Raw genomic sequence first — 27020 nt, 5'->3', positions numbered from 1 at the left:
CTTTAAATCTTGATATCTGGGTACAGTTTTAATTCCTGTTGCAAGTGTAAATAACAAATATAAGAGAAATACACCTCACGCTAGTCGGGAACAACTGATTTGATAACTAGTTTCTCTTTTAAGTCTATTACTTAGCTGTTTATTATTGATGGGTAACCTCAAATCCACTACCTCCCTCAACTTTTAATAATTCTTTATCTTCTTTCAAATTAGGAACATCTTTAAATTAGTAGTATCTTTAAATAACAACTCTCCAGAAAAAAGACTCACTGTGAGTTGTGGGGGGGGGCACGAAGGGCAGCTCAGCCAATCTCACTGTACACATGTACTTTGATAATAAAGGTTCATTCAAGATGATGACTCCTAACGTAGGAAACATGGCCTACCCTTTTGGTCTGTCCTGCAATTTGGCCAGATGGGAAGCCATATCTGTTAGGTTGAGACTGAGACAAACTAGGAGTGTTGCTGTTGTGCTACATTACCACCTAACTTCCCCTCACACTATGGTGTTAATTATGTTAGTTAGTTATGGATTCAATTAATGCTGGGTAATTTTATCCTTCATTTTCTGGGGCTAGAGGTGGTTTGGGAATTCATAGATGCCATTACAACTATAGAGCTGTCCCAGATATGATCTAGTTACCATTGGGCTTTTCCACCAGTTTTTTTTGACATGTATTGTGTAGTGGGTTTTGGAACGCATGGATGACGCCAGGCACAGGAGTACAGCATAACCATCTTTATTAGGTGGTAGATTGTACTGGGGGAATAGGGGTTACCTGTGCCCTATTTGTACCTGTCCAGGTACACTTCCAGCCAATAGATTTAAACCTGGCTTCCCCGCCGAGAGTCCAGGCACAATTCCAGCCAATAGATTTAAACCTGGCTTTCCTGCCAGAACGCTGCTCCCGGCCGCAGCAGTTTCAGCCCAGCGCCACCTGGTGGTATCGGTAGAGCCATTGCTTGCAGTGTTATTAAACCCCATACATAAAAACATGGATTGATCATTTATTATTGTCATTTGGAGTTACTAATCTCAGCAGAGGAAGGGTCAATTAAGATGGCTTGCATGATGAACCCAGAGGGCTCTGTGTGACACCTAGGAAAATCCCCAGAGATCAGGAAGACAGTTTTGTTGGAAGACTTGCTGACCTCTGGAATATAGAGGCAACTAGGACTTTCGATATGATTGCTTTCAGTGGTTGCTCATTGCTCACTGATCTTTGATAGCTTTTTTGGTCCTCTGTGGATCTTGGGAAGATGGAATAAAGAGACACACTGGAGTAGGAAAACAAGAAATTTTATATGTGTGAGCTCAAATCCAAGGCTATGTCACGGAGCTAATGACAGCAAAGCAGGTTCCCCTCCTCCAATTCTTGTTTCATTTATGTAATGTTAGTTAATTACATTACTTAAGAGGGACTCAAGCACCTTTTTATGGCAGAGTCTGATTGTTTGGCTGAACATTCCATGAATTAAATTGCTTATATTTGCTGTTACACCTTCTGAAGGCTAACAAAAACTCGGTTCTTTCAGAAGGCCTTTGGAGATTGATGGTGTGGAATCATTAGTCTAAGAATGATCAAACTGTTTTCTATTGCTGTTATACTCATTCATCTTGTTTATTCTGTTTGGTATTTGTAAACTGCCTGGTGTCTCTTAGGGGTAAAGCAGTCAATCAGTCAATCAATCAATTAATCAAATGCCCACTGTAAACTGGAGAAAAATGTGGACTTGACAATCTAGTCTTCTTTAACCTGGCACCCTTTAATTGCATTATACTACAACAGACAGCATTCCCAGGGAATTAATAGTACGGCCAATTACTCAGTTGGGGAAGATTCACAAAGCTTTTTTTTTTTTAGAAAAGCTTAATTGCATCTAAATATAGCCCTTTATTTCCTGTACTTTCATAAGCTATGTCAGACTTTAGGAAGGTGTTTAGTTTTTTTATTTTACTTTATTTTGATCATGACCAAATCAAAACAAAATTTAACAAATCCAGCCATGGAAACACAACATACTGAGGTGTAAATAAAATAAGGCACACATTATTAACACTAAGACTAAAAATCAGAAGTTAAGATTAGATTTAAAAAAAGAATCATAAAATTAATTGACAGCTAAATCTAAAACTAGATACTGAGTCTACAGCACAATAAATGAATAGTATAGAAATAAATTGTACAGTAAGATCTAATAATCCAAAATACCTTTATTTTGGGACATTAATTACCATTGATTAATTAATTTATTTGTATCCCGCCTTTATTATTTTCACGATTAACATATTAACATATTCACATTCCTCCTCCTATTTTCCCCACAATAACAACTGTATGAGGTAAGAAGGGCTGAGAGAGAATGATTTGCCCAAGATCACCCATCTGGATTTCGCACCTAAGACAGGACTAGAAATCATAGTCTCCCAGATTCTAGCCTGGTGCCTTAAACACTAGACCAAGGGTAGGCAACCTTGGCTCTTTTATGACGCGTGGACTTCAACTCTCAGAATTCCTGAGCCAGCCATGCTGGCTCAGGAATTCTGGGAGTTGAAGTCCACGAGTTATAAAAGAGCCAAGGTTGCCTACCCCTGCACTAGACCAAACTGGCTCTCTGATGCACAGTTTGCTAATAGCACAAGCACTATATTTAGGCAAGAAAAACCAAATGCACAGGTACAGTTTAGGTGGTACCTTGCTCAATAGTAGTAACTGTGAGAGGGATCTAGGAGTCCTAGTGGACAATCACTTAAATATAAGCCAGCAGGGTGCCGCAGCTGCCAAGAAAGCCAACACAGTGCTAGGCTGCATTAACAGAGGGATAGAATCGAAATCACGTGAAGTGTTAATACCACTTTACAATGCCTTGGTAAAGCCACACTTGGATTACTACATCCACTTTTGCTCACCACAATGCAAAAAAGACTCTAGAAAGAGTACAGAGAAGAGTAACAAAGATGATTAGTGGATTGGAGGCTAAAACATATAAAGAACGGCTGCTGGAATTGGTTATGTTTAGTTTAATGAAGAGAAGGACGAGGGGTGACACGATAGCAGTTTTCCAAATCTCAGGGGCTGCCACAAAGAAGAGGGAGTCAAGCTATTCTCCAAAGCGCCCGAAGGCAGGACAAGAAGCAGTGGATGGAAACTAATCAAGGAGAGAAGCAACCTAGAACTAAGGAGAAAGTTCCTGACAGTTAGAACAATTAATCAGTGGAACAACCTGCCTCCAGTAGTTGTGGATGCTCCAACACTGGAAGTTTTTAAGAGACTGTACAACCACTTGTCTGAAATGGAATAGGGTTTCCTGCCTGAGCAGGGGGTTCACCCAGAAGACCTTCAAGGTCCCTTCAAACTCTATTATTATTATTATTATTATTATTATTATTATTATTATTATTATTATTATTATTATTATTATTATTGTTGTTGTTGTTGTTGTTGTTGTTGTTGTTGTTGTTGTTGTTATTGATAAAACCTTTCATTCAAAACTGAACTTTACAAATTATAGGCAAGGAAAGTCATTGAATTAAACCATAGAGCCGTTCATAACTATATTGCTCCATCTTGCCATCCATAACTATACTGCTCCATCTCCATCTCCTCTGACTTGAGGTTAACTTGTTCTGATTTCACAGATACATCCATATTATCTTGGAAAGATGATAACAGAACAGAAGTCATTTGCTACTGCTTTGTCCCAGGATTTTTCCCCCTTTTATTTCAGAGCCCTGATACTGAGTCATTCTGAGGGATGGGAACTACATAATTTTGTCAAGCGAACAAACGAACAAATAAAATACTTCCCAGTGGCCTCCAATCCAATTATTATTTAGGTTTAACCCTTTTTTTAAAAAAAAATCAGCCATTGATTGAATACGTGCCACCAAGTCAGTATCAAACCAGTTAAAGCGAATATAATTTACTGATCCTAAATAACAAAGAACACTCAACACACGGTCATTTTGTTAGAGTCAAAACTATGAAGCAATGCTAATAATTGTAGATAACATGATTCTGTAACACAGATGTAGTCTGTAATTATAAAAGGGAAAGTGATCCTTGTGTATTTATTTACCAATAAATTTTGATGAAGTCCTCACAAAATAGCTTTCAGTATATAAAAAGAAAAACATGAATACTCAACATATTTACTCATAAATCAATAAAGCAGTACATCTCTGTTAACTGCATTACCCGTCCCACAAATGTAGGATGAAGCCAATTAATATTGATTATTAATAATAATATTCTTGTCATTATTGATGAAATTAATAATTCAAATTATTTTGGGATCAAAACAAAAGTGCAGCAAAAAAGCCGAGCCAAACCAACACCTATAGAAGAAATAGCATATCTCAAGTCCTGTTGAGTTTTTCTGACTCCTAGTTTTGTACTTTGAAGTTCTACATTGATCTTAATTGACTAGACTTGGACTACTGCATCCAGTTTTGTTTGCCACAATATGAAAAAAGATGTTGAGACTTTAGAAAGAGTACAGAGAAGATCAAGAAAGATGATTAGGGGACTGGAGGCTAAAACATATAAGGAATGGTTACAGGAATTGGGTATTTCTAGTTTAATGAAGAGAAGGACAAGGGGGGACATGAAAGCAGTGTTCCAATATCTCAGGGGCTGCCACAAGGAAGAGGGAGTCAAGCTATTTTCCAAAGCACCTGAACAAGAAGCAATGGATGGAAACTAATCAAAGAGAGAAGCAACGTAGAACTAAGGAGAAATTTCCTGACAGTTAGAACAATTAATCAGTGGAACAACCTGCCTCCAGAAGCTGTGAATGCTCCAACACTGGAAGTTCTTAAGAAGAGATAGGACAGCCATTTGTCTGAAATGGTATATGGTTTCCTGCCTGAGCAGCTGCTTGGACTAGAAGATGACCTCCAAGGTCACTTCCAACTATTATTATTATTGTTATTGTTGTTGTTGTTATTATTATTATTATTCCCTGCTCAAGCAGGAGACCCTATATCATTTCAGACAAATGGCTATCCAGTCTCTTCTTAAAAACTTCCAATGTTGGAGCATTCACAGCTTCTGGAGGCAGGTTGTTCCACTGGTTAATTGCTCTCACTGTCAGGAAATTTCTCCTTAGTTCTAGGTTGCTTCTCTCTTTGATTAGTTTCCATCCATTGCTTCTTGTCCTGCCTTCAGGTGCTTTGGAGAATAGCTTGATCCCCTATTCTTTGTGGCAGCCCTTCAGATGTTGGAAGACTGCTATCATGTCACCCCTAGTCCTTCTCTTCATTAAACTAGACATACCCAATTCCAGCAACCGTTCTTTATATGTTTTAGCCTCCAGTCCTCTAATCATCTTTGTTGCTCTTCTCTGTACTCTTTCTAGAGTCTCAACATCTTTTTTACATCGTGGTGACCATGGGGTTGGATCAGAAGACCTTCAAGGACCCTTCCAACTCTGTAATTCTGTTAGTCAAGTATAATTTCCCCCCATATGTTCAAGACTACCATCTCTTTTTGCACTGCTTGGAGATCATTGAGTTGTAATGCAAAATATATTGATAACACTAAGTTGAGGAACATTGTTCTAAAAATTGCATTCCGCTCATTGACTTTTCAAATACAGTTTTTGTTTGATACCCTTGGCATGCTGATACTCTCCTTTTCCTTCCACATCTCTTTTTGTTTTGCTAATGTGTAGTGATATAAAGGAAGGGAAACATTAATCTGCCTGAGCAAATAACAGGAGGGCAGAAGGTAAATCTCCAGTTTGAATAGTATCTCTGGCAGGACAATATCCTTTTATGCACAAAACAAGAATATGTTAAGCTTGGAACAAAACAGTCTCACTTGGTATGTTCTTTTGGAACAATTTAAGCTGGCTGGGTTCTGACAAACTAAACGTAAGACAAGTCAAAGATTTTGTATTCTAGTAGTATCACATTTGAAATGCTTTGAGTGTTGAGGTCATGGAAAACAATGACAACTTAAAACAGGTCCCTTGCCTTTTGTTTTGCAAGGATCACCAGAATAAAAGGGAGGCTATCTTTATTGACTACTATTTGCCACCCCATTTATAGGAAAATTGATTAAGAAGATTACCTCAATATTTTAAACATCCTTTTAGGAAACAATTGCTTACATTTCCTGCAAAGGGGAAAAAACAAAACAAAAACAGAATACAAAACACTCATGCAATTTCATCACATAAACTCCACAGTAAAGAATAAAAAACAATCTAACTTACCTATTAGATAGAGAAGAATACAGGTGAGAGCAGTCTTCTCTGCACAAAAGAAGCAGCACAGAATAGCCCAATATGGCTTTTTAGCCCGAGTCAATAAATAGCACTCCACACATCACCCATCCTAAGTCAGTAGCAGCAACAATATGATCAGGCCCTGTGATTCTACTACCTAAGTGACATTTTTTGAAGCCAAAACAAACTAATCAACAGGCACAAGGCAAAATTCTAATGGCCATGCTTGGCATAATCTGAAAACCTCAAAACCATGCCTGCCAATCCTGAATTTGTTCCAAGTTGGGGCAAAAAAAAAATACCATGTATTTTTATGATCTCACAAAAAACTTTCAGGACAAGCACATTTTTATCCTGAATTTGGAATACAGGACAAACATGTCAGATCAAGAACAATTTGTATACTCCTAGTTCCTAGAGTGCATTAAATGATAATATGTAGAGAAAAATGGTACAAACTATATTAAAGACATCCAGAACAAACAAGAATATATGGCAAAGATATACTTCATCTACCAAGCTAGTATTTAACCAGAAAATAAATAGAGTACAAGATTTAAATCTGACATTAAGCCTTATTTTACATTTCCTATACAATATCTAAAGTTTACATGTTCACCTAGCAGACAATTCTTTTCCTGCAGGGGAGTTGTGCATACATCAATAAATTCACCAAACAATCTGGTATCTTGTCAACCAGTGAACACCAGAGAGAACATAATCACTAGAAATAATAAGTCTGCCCCCATCTTGTGGACTATAAATGTGGCAACCACTAGGCTGTCCTAATGTTTTACTAGTCCAGCACATGAAGCAAACCATACTCAATCTCAATGAAGAAGAAAGCAGCCAGAGACTGAAAGTTGTCACAGTCTGCCCACTTTTTGATGAGAGTTGACCATTTTAAGCTGTCTATAAGTGTGGGAGAGCCATTAAGATGGCTTGTTCTCAAGAAGTATGACATCCAAAGGGTTTCATGAACTTCCATAGATAGTGCTGGCGATTCTATTGAAGCTCTAGCTTCATTTCACATTGTGATAGAAATTATTGATAAAATTATTGCTAAGTTGCTTCTCCAGAAATGCAGAACCTGGAATCTGAAAGCCTTCTTGACCTCAGAGGAACTATGGGACATGAAGCAGCTGGACATGGCTGGAGTTTAGATGGTAGAAATTTTGCTCCAAAGATGACCAAACACAGACTAAAGCACATAACTGATTTTGTTTGTTCTCACTAAAAGAACTACCTAATCATTTTGTGCTGTTTAAGGGCTTCTAAATTATACTCCCACAAGTGGAATGTTTAAGACTACAGATTCATGTCCAAGGCTCCTCAGAAATATGTCTACTGGCCACGGCTGATGCACAAATGAAGTATCCTTTGTCTTGTTTGGTTCAAATTTTGGGGGTCAATTATAGCTTATTATTGGACAACCACCTATTTGAAATGGTATAGGGTTTCCTGCTTGAGCAGGAGGCTGGACTAGAAGACCTCCAAGGTGTCTTCCAGCTCTATTCTAATTGATTGATTGATATCTCCATTAATTATGCTTTATTTCTAGCATAATTGGGTGTTGATGTTACCTAGTTTGGGTAATGAAATGTCTGCAAGAAAATAAGCAAGCTCAGAGAGCACCAAGGACCCTTCATGTCAACACTGAGCTACAAATATTCTCCTTTAAAGTGAAGATTTTCAACAGCTCTGGATGAGAGTAGACTTGAATTTGGGTCAGGTCCAACCTCTTAGCAATAAATATCTTCTCTAACAAATGTGAACCCAAAGGAATACTTCACTTCAGTCAAATTGTTGTGAAGCATTGTTTCTACACAGCTCTACACAGCACTGTTTCTAGACACTGTTGGTTCCTTCACCACCTTCTGAGGGCTTCTGAGCACGCGTTCATTTTTGTTAAAGGGAAGCAGTTTGGCAAAGAGAAGCAGGCCACCTAGATGGTTCAATTTTTTTGTGTTGTGGTGCAATTTCCCTCTACTAATCCACAAAGCAGCTCCATTTTGTGCAGCCAGGAAAAAAAAATCATTTCTGAAATAATAGGGCATATACAACAAGATATCACTGTCACACTAAATTATCCCTTCCTTAAACACAGGAAACAGCTTTATCATCTAGGAAGGCTTTTGAACCAACTCATCCTCTCTATTGGACTGGTTATAGCTCTGTCCTTTGTCTCATCCCGCTTTTACTCAGTAAGGTGTTTTCCAAGCAACTCCCACATTAATGGGAGTACACAGCGGGTATGTATAGTTTAATGAAAAGAAGGACTAGGGATGACGTAACAGCAGTGTTCCAATTTCTAAGGGGTTGTCACAAAGAAGATGTGGTCAACCTGTTCTCCAAAGCACCCTGAAGGCAGGACAAGAAGCAATGGATGGAAATTAATCAAGGTGAGAACCAACCTAGAACTAAGGAGAAATTTCTTAATAGTTAGAACAATTATTCAGAAGAACAGCTTACCTCCAGAAGTTGTGGGTGCTTCAACATTGGAGGTTTCTAAGAAGAAATTGGACAACCATTTGTCTGTAATGGTATACGGCTTCATGCTTGAGCAGGGCATTGGACTAGAAGATCTCCAATGTCCCTTCCAGCTTTGTTATTCTGTTGGCATATCTAGGCCCATGTTATACAACTGTTTCTAGGAAGCAGCAGTGAAATGGTAAATCTATCCTTCTCTGGAAGCACAGAGCAGTTGGTTTCCTCGTATCAGCAGCCTATCATTGCATGATTAAGTTCTTACCAGACTTTTCAGTAAGGGCAACCTTCCTGATCTGGTAACTACTCAGAACAAGCCAAATACACTGAGTCAATCTATGAACATTTAATCTCTGCAGAGAAGGCAGATTAAGGGTATAATTGACCCATATAATCCGCCTATCATCTCCAGTCAAATGCTTCCTACTTCCGGTTTAGGCAGACGGGCTAGGTGGGGGCTATCAAAGAAAGCAATCAGGGAGTGCATATTATGGGGACTGTGGATTTCATCAAAGTTCGAGATGGTTTTTTAATCACTGATCTCAGAGACTGCCAGACTTAAGCAGATGAGCTAGCTGGTAAGCACATCTGCCTTAATCCTGATCTTCTGCTTGGACAGGCTTGTGTCTTCAAGGAATATAAGAAGGGGGGGGGGAAATAAATTAATTTTTGTTTGGATCTTTGCATTCTTAGGAGCTTCAGTGGATGATTTGATTTCTCATATCAAAAAACATGCTCTTTTTTTCTTTTAAGAAGTATGTTTGCGCAAGGGACAGGCTAGAGAATTAATCATCTGTACTGAGGAGTTAGAAAGGCCATCTGCACCATTTGTGGATTCTGTAATCAATATCCTATGAAACCTAGGGGCTCGGCTTCATGACTTACTTCCCTGTACTTTGTTGTCTGTTTTCCCTATTCATAATGCTATATATTCTGCAGTACTGATATTAGAACACTGCAAATCGTTTGAAATAGGTGCTTTAGAACCTGTGCGAGTGCAGATCAAGTTTTCTTTTGTGTGTCTTTCTGGCTACCTTAGAAGCTCTCCTGGATTTCTCCACATGAGTGTCCATGCATAGCTACTTTTCTTGGGGAGATAGTTAGGAGCACCTTTGGAAGTACTGTAGGTGTGTGAACCTGGCCAAAGATGTGGCTGCTTTAATGATTTAAATACAGATGCTTTGCATGTAGTCAAAGGATTTACACTGCTCTAATGAACACAGTGGTTTTCACGACAGGATTAGTGGTGATTGAGATTTCACAGAGTCAGTGGTGGTGCAAAGGCAGACTAAATGTGACAGTAATTGTACAGTTGGCCTTTAACTGTTAATTTTTCTTTTGTGAAAGAAAGGGAAAAGAGAGCAAATTGAATTAAGGAAACTCTGAATTGCAATGGTCTATGTTCAGAAAGGAAGCCTTGTAGCTGCTATTTGCAATGGGAAATGAACTTCTCTGGTGCTCTAGCATCACTGCACTGTTCACCTACTCTTGGATTCTCCTAGTGCAGCATAGCTGGCTCAGGAATTCTGGGAGCTGAAGTCCACAAGTCTTAAAGTTGTCAAGGTTGCAGACCCCTGTCCTAGTGATTCTGCTCTACAATAGACTTGTACGGGTATTGGTATATGTATATTGTATATGTAAGTACATATATCTGCACCATTGTTAGCATGCAGTAGCATCTGCAAAGCTATATTCTTTTTGTTCCCTCTATATAAACATAGGGAGATGCAATCTGTTTTTTTTTTTAAAGATAAATTTTCTTTAGTGCCTTTGAGTCAGTGTTGACTCTTGGCAGATGTCTGGACTAGTCCCTGTAGTTTTCTTGGTAAGATTTTTGGAAGGGGTCTGCCATTGCCTTCTTCCTGGAGCTGAGAGAGAGGGACTGGCCCAAGATCACCCAGCTGGCTTTGTGCCCAGGGCAGCTTCTAGCCTGATGCCTTAACCACTACACAAAATTGGTTATAACATAGTCTGTTATTAAATATATGGCATGAGTTCAGGGTATCTGAGAAATCGTCTTACCCCAATGGACCTGTCTGCTAAGGATTCCAGAGGATGGGGTCAAGGAGAAGAGCCCTTTCTGCTGTGGCTCTGATCCTGTGGACCTCCCTACTACTGGAGGTGAAAACTGCTCCCACAATTTTGGCCTTCCAGAAGGTTATTAAAACTTGATCTTGCCTGTTGGTTTGTGGACTCAAAGAGGTTGTTTATTGGTGGAGGTAGTTGATGGGGCAAGAAGACCTCTTCCCTGTGCTGTCCATCTCCTTGATTCTGGGTTGTTGTTTTTTTTGCATTGTTTTAAAATTTTAATTTTCATAGTTCTAATTGTTTTTCTAATTACCTTTTTATGATCTGTAAGCTGCCCAATGTCACTTTACTGGGGAGATGGGCAAGATATAAATTTAATAAATGAATAAATAAATTATGACTTATTTATAAACATATAAACAGTCCACCACTGATTTATTGATGTGTGAATAAGAGATTAAAGTAAGCAGCTTCTCCCTCTTACCCACTGTGTGTTTTGGAGCTTGTCTGAAAACAACCTACAGAACTACTGGGTCAGGAATTTGTGGTTTAACCTTTGCCTTACCAATCAGGGTTGTCAAACAGAGTTCAATTTCACTTTCAAAGTAGGATTTTAGACCAGTGGTCCCCAAACTTTCTGGCTTGGTGGTCTGACAGTGGTGGGGAGAGGGTATAGTTCAGTGGTGGGATTCAAATATGTGAACAACTGGTTCTCTGTGTGGATGCCGCTTCCAGAAGTCCATTCTGGGCCTAGGCAACAAAAAATTAGCTACTGGTTCTGACAAAATGGTGTGAGCTGGCTGAATCCCATCACTGGGATAGTTCCTTGTGAGTGGTAGGCAGGTGCTCTTGAGTACGGGCAGCTCCATTTGTGTGAAGCGAAGTTTTGCATGTGAGCACAAGATGGCCATCACTCGCGTTAAGGGAGCTTCTTGTTCAAGGGCAAGTGACTGGTGCTCACCCAAGGGAAGCTTTGCACATGAGGGCAAGTGGCCACCATGAGTTCAAGATGGCCACTGCTTGTGTAAGGGGAGCTCTGTGTGCGAACGCAAGAAGCTGCTGCACACATGAGGGGAAGTTCACATGAGCGGAGGCACTGGTCTGCTGCTTGCATGGCCCTGTTCTGAACAGGCTGCGGCCTGGTAATGAGTCCCAGGGGTTGGAGACTCCCATTATAGACAATTTCCTAGGTTTTTTGGAGGGGTTTGCAAAACTAAAGTCTATACTGAACCTCCCTGGTTGATAGAAAGAAGGATAGGAAATGGGAAGGGGGAAAACCAATGCTTGATGGATATTGGAGACCAGGATGAACAAATATGTTTTCAATGCTTATAATTTAGTTTATACTGATAAAGTATATTAGGCTCCCAGTCTTGATGTTCAACTAAAATCAAAGATAGATAACATGATTATAGTTTTCTCCTCAATCTCCAGATTTCATCAGTAGATGCCAAAATTCCTAATGGGCCACAGAGAAACTGCAGCTCTATCAAATTCTGATTTCTTAACCACTTATATAAAGTTATAGGATCTGATTTAAGATGAGTTCTTGATAAGATAGTGGGATTCATTCTGTCTAGATCAGGGGTCTTCAAACTTGGCCCTTTTATGACTTGTGGACTTCAACTCCCAGAATTCCTCAGCCAGTGTGCCTGGGTGAGGAATTCTGGAAGTTGAAGTCTACAAGTCATAAAAGGGCCAAGTTTGAAGACCCCTGGTCTAGATAATGGAAGATGTTAAACTACCTTACAGAACTTAAATCATCAGGGAATACACTGAAAATACATCCTCAAGGCAGTTTCAGAAGTAGCATATAAATATGTGGGTGGACATATCTGGCACTAAACCATTAACTGTAATAAATGATCCTTTCTTTCTCATTACTCCTTCACTGTAGCTAGAATTTAATAGAATTTTTAAAAATGGTTGCATTTCAATAAACAGTTCTTGGAGAATAAAGTGACCCTTATTAGATGCTGATTGTAGACTTTCACAATGTCCTCCAGTAATCTGAACCAAAATTTTGATGGCTTTTTTCCACGATAAATTTAAGTTACAGAACAAATGTGATTCACGAGTGCAGTACAGTAATAGTTAGATACTTTCCCGCAAATGCTAATATTTTCAAAGGAAAATAAACCCTGCTATTCTAAACCATAGGAACGAGGCTTTATAAAGGAAATGAGTATTAAGCAGTATAAAGTCGATGATTTTAGCAATAGAAGAAAGCAAAATTAATAGTTCAGTAAATGTATTAACAATAATATTAATAAAATGCCATTTAAAAAAATTCCAAGCAAGGAAGGGAAAGAATCAAATGGAAAGCGAAGAGAGAATAAACTTTTTTTTGTTGCTTTGGCATTTATGATTCGAATAGAAGCCAAGCCAATTTTGTCAATAGAGCTTCAAACAAAGCTCTCAGTGATCCTCACCATCGCCATAATGGGACACTTGGGAGTTTTCATTCAACCACATTCAGAGGTGTCCATCGAATGGGAACAAAAACATCAAGATGGTCATCCCAACCATGTGATCAAAATTCCTTCCTTCCCCCTTTTTTTTTACCATGTATGAAAAAGAAAAAAAAGATTGGGGCTTTTGATTGCATGGTTGAGGCTTCCATTTTGACTTTATTTGACTCCCTCCCTGCAGACACCTCTAAAAACCATTTCAAGAGCCACAGGTTCCCTTTTTTTACGCCTTATCACTTTTTGGAAATGTTCCTCAAAAGTTGTGGCTCTAGCCCAGGTGTTGTCCAATGTATACTTGTATCTTCCTATGGGGCCTGTATGGTTTATAGATGTGCTTCAAAGTGCTTTTTGTTATACAGTTCCTGTTCTGCCAAGAGGGTGTTTAGATAAAAACTCATTTATTAATAAATTTATTAATATTTTTTAAGAAGAGACTGGATAGCCATTTGTCTGAAATGGTATAGGGTTTCTTGCTCGACCAGAGGCTTGGACTAGAAGCCCTCCAAGGTCCCTTCCCACTCTATTATTCTGTTATCCTGCCCCTTCCAACTCTGCTATTCTATTCTATTCTATTCTATTCTATTCTATTCTATTCTATTCTATTCTATTCTATTCTATTCTATTCTATTCTATTCCATTCCATTCCATTCCATTCCATTCCATTCCATTCCATTCCATTCCATTCCATTCCATTCCATTCCATTCTATTCTATTCTATTCTATTCTATTCTATTCTATTCTATTCTATTCTATTCTATTCTATTCTATTCTATTCTATTCTATTCTATTCTATTCTATTCTATTCTATTCTATTCTATTTTCCATTATTCTATTCTATTCTATTCTATTCTATTCTATTCTATTCTATTCTATTCTATTCTATTCTATTCTATTCTATTCTATTCTATTCTATTCTATTCTATTCTATTCTATTCTATTCTATTCTATTCCATTCCATTCCATTCCATTCCATTCTTGATTGTGACATGATTGTGATACTTATTCCATTTGAGAGGGTCAGGGCAATTGGCTGAGATACACGCTGGAAAATGTTCAGTGCAAAGGCTACCCCTGAAAAGAACAATCCCTGGAAATGTATTGCTAAGTGGAGAATTTCTACAGTGATGGGGAGAGTGCTAGCAAGTGTATAACCGAGAGAAAAGGACTGCCTCAAGTGGAAAGGTGATTTGCGTCTCACATTTAAATTCTCTTAAGAGGAAAAGAATCTCTGGAGGGCTTTATGCATGAATGAGGCATTCTCAGTGGATATGGGTCATGCTAGTAGATATACACAGGAAGATTATTTGACTCCAATTCATGCCACTTGATATAATGTGATAAAACATTTGACATGGGAGATAAGTTCCATTTTAATCTCGTGGGGAAAGGAGGACTGAACAAAGAGAATTGCACAGTTGGAAGAGGCTTCAGTGGGAAGGAAAATGGGAATAAAGACGAGACTCAATCATAAAAGGAATTTGGAAAATTTGGGGACATGGCAGACAAACAGCTTTTCAATCCAATATAAGCAAGAAAACAGGTAAAAAACAAACCTGCAGGGAATCTGAAGGTGTTCAAATTGGGATACCAGAACACAGAGGAGGGTAGAGAACTTAGAGCATGGAGAGGTAGGAGAGCAAAGACAAAGGCAGGTGTTGTACAATTTGCACAAACACATAGACAAAGAAACATGCATTCCTAACAAGTGACGGGAGCAGGAATATTTAACCACCTGCCATAAGTTGAAATGCTAGGCTATACAATTACTGCCAGGACAAAAAAAATGTATTCTAGAGAGAAAAAAAAAGCATCAGAAAGACAAAGAAACCAAAAAAATGCATGATATTCAAATAAAATCTTAGATAACCCTTTAAAATAACTGGGTGGTACAATCCTCTTTCACAGCTGGAATCGCATCCAACCTCAAAATTAACCTTACATATTCAGATTGGACAATGGATACAGAAACATTCCAATATTTTCAAACTAATTTTTAATCGAAAGCCATACAACTATATTCAAAATCACAATTGTATCTATTACTAAGGATATTAATATTACTACTAATAATAATGTATGTTCATTTTTCATTTTTGAAAAAAAAATGGGTCGAATCATGGGTAAAGTTGCTGATCCTTCAGCAAAAAGTTTTACTTTCAATCAGATCACAAATGGACTTTTTCTGAGTGTTCACTTTCTCTCCTAGTTGGGAAACAAGACTTTAAGGCTAAGAAAAATGATGGATACGTTCTTACTGTCAGAGTGATAAGCATTGATTTAATGTGCACTTATGCTAAAATCTAAACAGAGGGAAAGTAAGTCAGAGAGGCTTGGAGAAAGCCATTAGAGCAGACAAGTAGCAGATAGGTTGAGTATCAATCAAAAAAGAAAAAAAGAAAAAAAACACAGAAATTTCCTTCAAAATTAAAGAGAAAACAAGAAAAAAGAAAAAAAGAGAATATTATCATTCATCATTTATCTCAAAATGTGACTTATCCTCCTGTCCCATTTTGTCACATTTTGCCAGTCTCCCTCTTGTTATCTCCAAGATGGAGGGGGCATCTACTTACATCAAATAACCTTTCTATATACATCTCCTCATTGACCTTATCACGCAGAATGTCCTGAGAATGGCGAACGAAGGTCACGTAGGCATCAGCAACGTCCATCCCTGGTTTCTGTGTGGAGAAAAAGAGTGAGATGGAAAGGAAATTAAAATGGAAAAATTGAAGGAAGAAGCATGAACGTGACATCTTTCCAAGACAGTCGGATTATTCAGTGGTGTGAGCACTGAATATTCTCCTTCTTCTATTTCCCTTCACATTATGGCTGAGGGACCTATTCTAGTTGACACATTGAGACTTATTTGGGAATCAGTAAAATCTTTCTGCTGTGTGTAGCAGGTAGCTAAAGCACCTAAATATTGGTTTGCATAGATCAAATCTTTTTTTCTGTCTCTCTCACTCCTTCCTTCTCTTCCTGACCTAATTAGCACAACCACAACAACAACCCATGTGGCTTCATTGTCACCTCTTTAGAATCATCTTCTCCAAGAAAATACTCTCTAATATTAAAAAGGGAACCTTCAGACCTATTCAAATCTAATGTGCCAAAGTCCCAAAGGTGCTTTTTCAAGAGGCAGCTGGACTTTCTTGTTTTTCTTTGAAGACTTTTGAGAATCTCCATAGACATTTAATGTGCCAAAGGTTCTTGAAATATTTATATTCAGTTTTGAGTACCCAATCAAACATATATATTTAAAAAGAAAATATCGGTTGGAGTTATAGCTATATTTTATTTTTCCCCCAAATCTATTTCCTACCTGTTAAAATCAGCAAAAACCTTCAAGTGATAGATATAGGTTGTCAATGTATTATTGCTGATGGAAATGTGATACTTTACATTAGCCCAATGAAGGTGACAATCCTTTAATTCTAGCTAATTTGGGTCAGATTGTACCATAACTGTATTTCCAATGCATTTGCAACCTTCCATGTGGGAATAGGTCCGATTGAAAACAGCAAGATTGCCTTTTGAGTAAGCAAGTATAAAACTGCTCCATTCATCTCTTGCCATTCCTGTGGAGCTGCCACACACCAAAGTCCTTTAAATCAGAATTTACAGTTTGCAAGATATTATGACAGTTTGTATTACGCTCACCAAAAGCTAATAAGTGAAATAATTTGGGGAAAAAAACAATCAGTAAGTAAGTTACACGCTTTGATATAATGGAATCAAACTCATCTCAAAGGAAACCCATTAAAATGCTAAAATAAGAGTCATTATAAACGCTGCCACACAAACCTTAAATGCTGGTGGTGCATGGGAAGTTTCTTAATAACGAGTGTCATTACTTTTATTACTGTGTTTTATTACTGCAGATCACAAAGTATCATTTCTCTATGAGATGTGATTGTCATCCACTGTAAATTGAAGTTAGTTAACACCCATTTCCTGGGTGAAAATTAGGAAGTTTGAGAAGCAGGAGGAAGGTGTGTGCATATCTTGGTGTGCGTGTGCGTATGGACATTTTTGCATCTCTCTCTCTCTCTCTCTCTGTGTGTGTGTGTGTTTGTGTATATAAACAGAAATACAATTATCAAGCAAAGGGCAATGATTGGCTCTAAGATGTCAGTAACATTTTTAACACCTATTGAAACAATGACAAGGTATTAATTTAAACAACAACAATGAGAACAATATACAGTACAATATGACGGTGATATTTTTTTCAAGGCAATATTCAGCAAGTGAACTGCACTAAGGTTGTAATGCAATAAAATGGATTAGTGCTGCAACTATTTAATTCCAAACAAACCAACTTTCCAGAATTAGACAGGATAGTTGTTCAGCTGCTATAAGAGAGCAAAGCTTTTGACTAAATTGTAATGCCCAAATTTTGGCTGCAGCTTGCTTCTTTCTGCAGAGTTTTGTTTGTGTGTGTTAGTATGTATGTTGGTAGGGTGGGGGAAAGGTTCTCTTTAATAATATTGGCAATTCAAAAGGTGAAATGTCAGGGCTGATGGAATGGCATAGCTAACCTAAAGACTGCTGTAAATCCAAGGAGGTAATGATAAACTGTCTAGACCAGGGGTAGGCAAACTTGGCTCTTTTATCACTCGAGGACTTCAACTCCCAGAATTCCTGAGCCACCATGGCTCAGCTTGGAAACCTCTCTTTTTTCCCTCAGCATGGCTGGCTCAGGAATTCTGGGAGTTGAAGTCCACGAGTCATAAAAGAGTCAAGGTTGCCTACCCCTGGTCTAGACTCATCTTGTAGGGGAGATGGATGGTCTTAAAAATAAAATAAAAAGTTTTAAAAAATCTAGCGGTGATTCTCTACTACTTTTTTCTTGTTTTCCTCTTTAGGGAAAAGATTTCTGCATCTGTGCATACATAAAGGAGAGGAGTTTTGATATTACAGGAAGAGAGGTCTTTACTGTCATTTCAAAAAGTCTATTGATCTAGAAAAATGGCAATATTGGAAATGTGATTTTAACATGCCTAAGCCATGGTGTCCTGGTATTTTTCATTCTACCTTCCTTCCTTGTATGTAAAGCAATTATTAATATTAGTTAATTGATAAGTTAAGATGTTTTTTTTTCCTGCAAGATGTACCCGCCCAGTAATATTGTATTGCAGTAGGGGGAAAAATGAGTTTGAACTAGAGGAAAATGGCTGCCAAACTTTGCTTCCTTGTAATGTTCAGTGGAGCAGCTGCGTTGGTGTGTGTGTGTGTGTGTGTGTATTTACCTTCCATCTCACATTACTTTAAAGAGTGGTTGTGAAGCTAAAATAGGATAATATCAAGAATATCTCACTGGGCTTTATGAGTGTGCAGGACATATTTTAGATGAACAAATATGTAATATTATACAATAAAAATCAACATTTTGGACAAGCGAAAATATAAAATAAAGGCATATAAATTATGTTTAACTTTTTTTCCTGTCTTTTTTCCATAAAGTTATATTGAAGGAACTTTTACACTCAGCCACTGTCTATATAATTTATCTTAATAAACATGGATATATGTACACACAATTTGGAAATGAAAATTTAGAGCAGGGGCTCTTATCTGTAAATCCTCAAACTCAAACGCCTGCAGTTGTCTCCTGCTTTAACAATCATAATTCCCGACTCCAACTTAAACTTAATTTAACTTGCACTTTAACTTAATTTAAATGTTAATTTCAGATATGTAAAGTGGTTTGCCTGAGATCTTCAAGGACTCTTTTCGTTCTAATCCAAGCTCTAAATAACGGGCTGCAGCACCCTTTTTTTTAAAAAAAAAAGGAATAATAAAGGGGTTTTTTTTGTAGAAAGGTCTTCAACATGGTCTTTAATATATATATACCACTTATCTACCGCTCACCATTTTCCTGTCAAAAATTATTTTTGCCTTAAAGTTAAAAGGCTGTTCAACATTTAGGAAAATAAATATTAAAATGACAGTTAACATGTTCAAGATTGTGCTGTAAAGGAGTCAGAGAGAAATTCATACTTGCATGATTCTCTCAACGTAGCTTTAAAAGAAAGTAGAATTAGCTCATGTGGTTGTGATTCCTATCTGGTTTACCCTGTGTGGTTGACATCAATCTTGTAAGCATGAAACTACACTCCTCCATACACATCTGCTTTACAGCCTGAGAAACTAGGGAAGGTCTCTTCTGAGCTTCTTGCCCTATCTACTATCCATCTGTGGGCTATGCTATCTCTTATTTGTCTGTTCCCTTGGCAGTGTCTCTTTGCCCAGGCTACCAAGGTCTTTCTTACATACCATTACAATCCCCCCTTATCCACTCCCTACAATATGCTTGCTCCTCACATTTCTCTAGGCACCATTGTCTTTCTTTCCTCATTCCCCAGGTCTTTGGAGATGGCCCAGCAACTTTGAAATCAGCTGCCTCTTCTACTTTGCCTCTGGGAAAGTTGGATGGCCTTTGAAAAAGTTATTTTATTCTACTCTTATTAAGGTAGGTAGCTTTTAGGATATATCGGCTTTGGACTGAATATAGACTCTGCTGTACTATATAGAGCAGGGGTGTCAAACTCAATTTCATTGAGGGCCGCATCAGCATGGCGGTTGCCCTCAGGGGGCCGGGTGGGTATGGCCAGGGTGGGCGTGGCCTACTGGGTGGGCGTGGCCAGAGTGCGTATGGCCTACTGGGTGGGCGTGGCCAGCTCTACATCATTCGCATCAAGGGTGCCTATGGGGGCCTGGGCAGGAGTGGGACAGATCTGAGGGTCTCTGGCAGAAGGAGGGTCTCTGGGCCAGGGCCAAGGCAGTGGGGGCCATTCCCTCAGTTTCCAGGATGGCTTCGCGGGCCACATGAAACCACTTCACGGGCCAGATCTGGCCCCCGGGCCTTGTGTTTGACATGTCTGATATAGAGTGTTCCTTTCAATATGTATGGATGTTGTGCTTATCTTGTCTTAGTTGTAAATATTTAATTTATTGGATTGGTGATTAAGTTGTGCATTAATTAATTGGAGGGAATTAACTACTATGCTTTCCTTTTGATCTGTACCAAGACTTTGCAACAGTCTAGAAATTCCTCCTCTTCTTCTTCTTTCTCCTCCTCCTCTTCTTCCTCCTCCCTTGTATGGAAACTTATAGCTAAGAGTTGTTTTTTTAAAAAAAATGATGGGATAGCAATGCAATTGATAAATAAATAATAATGATAATATAGCAATAATAGTGGTATAATATATTATTAATAATAGTAACAGTGATAATTATTACATTGTGCAACAGTAAAACAAGCTGTTGGAACTGTTTGCTGTGGAATGTAAAACAAACATAATTCCATTTCAGCCCACTCATTCTAGCTTTGTTTGTCTACTTTAAACCTCTGAGCACCTGCTATTCTGGATTCTGATGCAGAGCTTTTATTCATTTCAAACAATGTTATGTCAGGCTTTACTGTATTTCAGGGCCTCTCCAATTACTTGGTCATTCCTGGGAGAAAGGGCACAAAACCCAAGGAAGCAAAGAAAGAGGCCCATCAGATTCGTACCCAGTAACAACAATGAGAATCGATCTAGTGCCAGTTTCTCTGGTTTCGAAAGACGAATTGAGTTGCTGTTCCTTGTTAGGAACTTGAGGATTCCCACATCTGCATTCTTACCATCTGCCTAGATTTTTACACAGTAATGTTCTTTCCATCCAAAATGAAGAATTACCTTCCTCTTTCCTTCTTTGACCTCACACGCCTTTTCCTCTAAGCTGATCCCATAATTAGCCTGCCTCCATGTCAGCCATGGAAATCTTCACTACTTCAAGATGCTGAGAATGGCAGTATGATCCAACAGGAACTTCCTAGAGTCTCTGACACTGCATAATAAACTCTCCTTACTCTGATCTCCTTCCTGAGGTCACTGTTCAGCAAAAAGGCCAGGTTACAGCCAATTTGTACTGGTTCTTAAAAGTTATTCTACATCTCAAAGAGCAGTGATTATGTTTTGTGATCTGGGACAGATAATTTACAAAGCGACTGTGGCTATATAGTTATAATGAAATACATTGCAAATTTTCATAATTTTTGTTCCATATTTTCACTGTATAACATTTATTTTTAACATATGTTTTATTTGACAGATAACCAGACTTTACAAAGATCACTGAGAAAGATCCAAAAAAGATCAGCTCTCATAAACTTTTGATTAAAAGGCCTCATTATCATCACTGATTAAGAGAACAGCCAATTACTGTAATCATTGTAAAGAGGCATCACTTCCGTTACAAAGAGGGTGGGAGAAAAAAAAAGAGTGCTATATTTAAATAAAGCTTACAGGCACATCCACGTATTTGGAAGCTGCTTTCACCTAAAATAGAAACACAGCAGACATTAAAATTTGTTACTTTTACACTATAAAATAATATAGGAAAACAAATTATGGTACTTGCAGCATTGTTAGAAAATAACAAGTGACAATTTATATCATAGGCACATATACACATACATATCCAACATGTGATTCCCTTTTGAAGTAAGCTACTTCGTACAAAGTTCAGAAATGGAGTAAGAATTTATGAATTGAAGGGATAAAGGCATTAAGAGAGGAAAGGGAAATACAATTGTATCTAATTTACACCAACACCGTTTACTATACCACTCCAGATACAGGAAATCCTTGAGTTACAATCACAATTGAGCCCAAAATTTATGTTGCTGAGTGAAACATTTGTTAAAAGAGTTTTGCCCACAATTTATGAGTTTTCTTGCCACATTTGTTAAGTTTATTTATTTATTACATTTTTATACCGCCCTTCTCCCGAAGGACTCAGGGCGGTGTACAGGGCAATAAATACAAAAAACAGGATACAAAAGTTAAAAGCGAATTAAATAAATAAATGCCCAAAGTTAAAACAATAATTAAGATATATTAAAACCCCAACCCTAACCCATCAGACCAGGTCAGACTGCTCAAATAGATACGTTTTTACGTAAGTGAATCAGTGCAGTTGTAAAATTAATAACATGGTTGTTAAGTGAATCTGGCTTTCCCATTGACTTTGTCAGAAGTTTGCAAAAAGTGATCACATGACCCTGGGACACTGCAACTGTCATAAATGTGAGTCAGTCGTCAAGCATCTGAATGTAAATCACGTGACCATGGGGATGTTGCAACGGTCATAAGTGTGAAATATGGTCATAAGTCACTTTTTTCCCATTGCCGTTGTAACTTCAAATGATCACTTAGCAAACTGTTGTAAGTTGAGGACTACCTGTATTTCTACCATGGATGCCTGCAGTGTTGAGATTTTATTGAGACGATGAAATCTGTATTGTGACATCATAATTTGTACAAGCCGGCCTAGCCTGAGGGGGGTGTGTTGGGGTTGTTTTATCTTTCGCTTTTTAATTTTTCTGGGGGTTTTTAGCGTTGTATCTATATTGTTTTTAACTAGGGCAATTGTTTAATCTTTTTTAATGTTTGTATTTGCTATTTTATTCTGCCCTGTGAACCGCCCTGAGTCCTCAGGGAGAAGGGCGGTATATAAATGTTATTAAATTAAATTAAATTAAATAATGCAAGCTCCACCCCTCACGTACCTGTATATGACATTTTGATGCAAGTACAAAAGTTTATATAATGATACACTTTTTTCTCATTTACCCTCTTTGCCCAACCTTCCATGACATCCATGCTTTTTATTCTTGCTAACCATCCTTGTTTCTACTATTTTTATCCACCATTGGTTGCATTCTATCCAACCAGCATTTCCCCAATCTTCCTGTTCCTCTCTCTTCCTATTCACGTATTTTCACACATTTGTTCCATAATTCAATCCTCACTAATTTTCTAGATACAATCAAACTGCCCAAGTGTAATTCTTTCATACCATTCACTTACTTTTATGATCAACTCACATCCATTCATTTTATCCTGTCTCTGCTCCAGATATAAATCTGAAGCATCTATTCTCACTGCACTCATCTTACAATTGTGTTTCTCTTGACATACATCAAAATTGGTCTGTATTTTCATGCTTGCTTCTTAATTGATTGTATCTCGTTTTGATGATATTCCTTGTACCTATCTTTTTCTCTCTAAACCTATCTTTTTCTAATCCTAATTTTTGCAGCAATCATTCTCTTTAATGCATTTTTTTTACGATTCTGCTATCCTTTATTTTTCCCAACACACATCATTTTTCAAATTTCCAATTCATATAACTGAATTTTCTCTGGGACACATACTTTTTAAAAAACTCTGTTCCACGTAGCTCCCATTTCACCTTACAGTCATTTTCCATTTATTCTGTTGGGAGATTAATTTACTTTCTAATAATACACCCACATAAAATACATCCTTTCTTTGCCTCCAGTTGTTCACCATTGTTTTCTATATCCATTTTTCTCTGAAGCTCTTGACTTACCAAAACATGGTTTGTCAGATTCTGTCAACATCCCTTTTCCTTCCTTAATTCAATCTTCTATCAGCTTAATTGTGCTTTTAGATATATGTTCATACCCTCACCTGAACAGATTTATGCTTAATTCGCATGTTCAAAACAAACTGATCTTTTTCTATGCAGATATGCATCTGTCACTATTCTCTAGAGTCTGTAAATGGCTTGATCACTTTTTTTGCATTGTCTTGTTTTGTTCCCACCCATTCAACCAGTTTACTGTACACATGAGAATAATTTCTGAATCTCATTCACTCAGAAAATTGTACATTTCCCCCCTAAAATTCATATTTATTTATTTATTTATTTATTTTAATTCCATTTATATCCCGCCCTTCTCCGAAGACTCAGGGCGGCTTACAAGCTTAGCAGTAGCCTTCATTCTATGTATATGCCTGCTTATTAGGGCTTTCATACACCCCCCCAAGCGGCATTATTACAAAGTCAGCTTATTGCCCCCAACAATCTGGGTCCTCATTTTACCTACCTCGGAAGGATGGAAGGCTGAGTCAACCTTGAGCCTGGTGGGATGCGAACCTGCACTAATTGCAGGCAGCTGGTGTTACTTAAGGAGGCATTAGCCCACTGCTCCACCAAGGTGCAGTGTGTTTCTTCCATTCACCAAAGTGCTACTTGCATCTATCAATGGATTTCTACTGTCATACATATCCACAACAACTTAGATAACACCAGTTCATACTTTCCGCAAAATGTTTTAGCCCTTTTGTTCATAATCAAACTAATATCTTCACTTCCCTGTATGTATTTATCAGCTGAACCACATGTTCAGACAACCTTCACTACATGACAAATTAGAATCTTCTGCATTCCATGGTCATCACCAGATGGGCCCCAAATGATCTTCACCCCATGGCCATCACGAGATGGGCCCCACATATATTCACCTCTGCCATCTATCACAACTTTAGTCAACCAAGACTTTTGTTTAATGCTTTTTAGGAAGATGTAAAGTGCTATCCTAAAATATTAGCCTTAGTCATACCTCTGCCCAGATGCAGTATTTTCTACTATTAGTAAGGACTACATTGATCAGATTGGGCACATTTTGGTCAGTTTGTGCAACTAAAGCCAGTTTTGGTCCATGCATGTTCATTCTGTTCAATGCAAACTAGCATCTGACAATAAACTATTGTCCATATCCCATCAATCTGAAGGCATCTACAGTGTTTGACACATGCTCGAGATGCATTGAGAAATAAATGTTAATTAAAGAAAATAAAATTATTCACAGGAAAAAAAATACAAAACAGCACATGCGTTAAGCATGCCTTTAAAACAATCAAAGGATAGTTTAGTAAATGAAAGAACACCAATCTATTATATGGCCTTTGCAATGTTAGATGAATGACATTCTTGTTGTTTGTTATAATGGGAATCAGAGCTCCTGACAAAAGAAATACTAGGCTTTACAATATTCCAAATAGGCTGCAAAGAAGATGTGGAGCCCTTAAGAAACATTCCAGATTGTATACAAATTTACAGTGGATTATGTTGCCTATTTCATTTGGAAACAACACTATCACTATTTCCTAAACACAGGACTTAAATAAAACTAAATCAATGCAACACGGCACAAGCAGTATCTCACTTGAGCTGAGCTGGGATTCATACCTGAGAAGTGGATGCTTTTTATTTACCTCCTTATCACCCACAAAATTACACCGAGAAACAGTATGTGAAAAACAGTTGTGAAAGAATCCTACTTGTCAGTACCACACTGGGATTTCTGTGAGCCGTGTGGCTACAAAAAGGGCAGCTGTGATTGTGAAAATAGCAGCAGCAAAAGCATCTGTGTAGCGAGTGATGCTTTACTGGGGTTTTGCACATTGGATTCTTCCATGCGAACGCATGCCATGAGACATTCAAGATGATTATCTGGAGTAGGGGAGCATCTGATTGTATGTGAGAATTAGTCTTGGCATGCCCAGTATCCCAAGAGCCCTGAGGTATATGGCTCACCCCCACGTCTAACGCACCTTTCCGAAAGCAAGGAGCAAAACTGCCTGTGATAACTTGTCCAATTTTGGGTGTGTGTGTGTCTTGACAATGCCAAAACCCTTTTCTGCTCCTTTCCCTGTTGAGTAATATATACAACTGGGCTATTTCTGCAGCTGGCATCCGTGTGTGTGTGTGTTTGTGTGTGTGTGTTTGTGTAGATTTCCATGCAATTCTGAGTGAACACAGCTAACTGAACAGCTTCCAGATGGACAGAGAGGCCCTTTGATGAGGGTACCAGAATGCATCCCATCTGCAAGGCTGTGAATTTCTGAAACAAATATGCATTTAATTACAATACATCACTGAACACCATTCTTATTTGGGTTTTAAAATACTCACCTGCTTCTAAATATTTCTAAAACTCCAGGTAAAATTGTTTAAAGACAACACAGATGCCTGGATCCTCTCACAGATCCACCTCTTCACGTGAGGATTACATTATCCATTCAAGTTGAGAGAATAAAGACTTCAGCCCAAGTGTGAGCAAACTGACATTGTTTACTAAAATTTAGTGGCATAGTGGCAAAAATTTACACAGAACTATACATTTGCTGCTGTCGAGATTAAGCTCAGTAGTACAATTCCATTTGGGCAAAAGACAGGTTGTTGACTGCTATAATCTGCACTTTAACCTCAGATATTCATGGAAAGTCCATAGGCCAGTCTAGATATTTATAATTCTCTAAGTAAGTTGGATTTGCTAAACATCTCATTATTGACTTAACAAGCACAAAAGATCATTCCAACATCCTAAAAGATCCTGCAGTCAGGATTTCCATTCACATTATTCAGCTGTTTTTCATTAATTAGCTAGTTAACATATTCCCCTTTCTGCACCATCTAATTCTTCAGCAAAAATCATCAAACAGAATGGAAAAGAGGACTAAGAAGAGGAGACAGGGCCCAAGGAGATAAAGCTGGTGAACTTGGTGAAAGTTTCTTGATCCTAAATACAAATTAGATATCCTAGTAAGAAAATGAACTAAATTATGTCATCAATGCATGTACAGTGCTGTATTAGCTATTGTAGTGGTCATAAGAATGCACTGCTTACTCCTTGGTTAAAATAAAGTCAGAACATATTATAAATTGGTTAATTTAAAACAACAACAATAGCAACAACAACCAATCAACCACAATGCTTGTTTTTCTTCAATGCAAACTTTGGCTACATCAGGGGTAGGCAACCTCGGCTCTTTTATGACTCGTGGACTTCAACTCCCAGAATTCCTGAGCCAGCCACGCTGAGAGGAAAGGGAGAGGTTTCCAAGTTGAGCCATGCTGGCTCAGGAATTCTGGGAGTTGAAGTCCATGAATCATAAAAGAGCCAAGGTTGCCTACCCCTGGGCTAGATGGATGGCA

At 38.1% G+C, this 27020-nt stretch overlaps 1 protein-coding gene across 6 annotated transcripts in view; it reads right to left on the bottom strand.

The window, feature by feature from the left end:
- Positions 1-27020, bottom strand: part of CADPS (calcium dependent secretion activator) — a gene marked incomplete at both ends in the record, with an annotated part of 451066 nt that overhangs the window by 41359 nt on the left and 382687 nt on the right. For all 6 annotated transcript variants that reach the window (XM_081320037.1, XM_081320036.1, XM_081320040.1 and 3 more), the window contains 2 exons: positions 15791-15898; positions 21515-21547. In XM_081320037.1, coding sequence (XP_081176163.1) covers positions 15791-15898; positions 21515-21547 — 141 coding nt within the window. The remainder of the gene's footprint in view (positions 1-15790; positions 15899-21514; positions 21548-27020) is intronic.

The sequence above is a fragment of the Vipera berus genome, assembly GCF_964194415.1.
Source record: "Vipera berus genome assembly, chromosome: 2".
NCBI classification, from domain to species: Eukaryota; Metazoa; Chordata; class Lepidosauria; order Squamata; family Viperidae; genus Vipera; species Vipera berus.
This window is presented reverse-complemented; position numbering and strand designations above follow the sequence as displayed.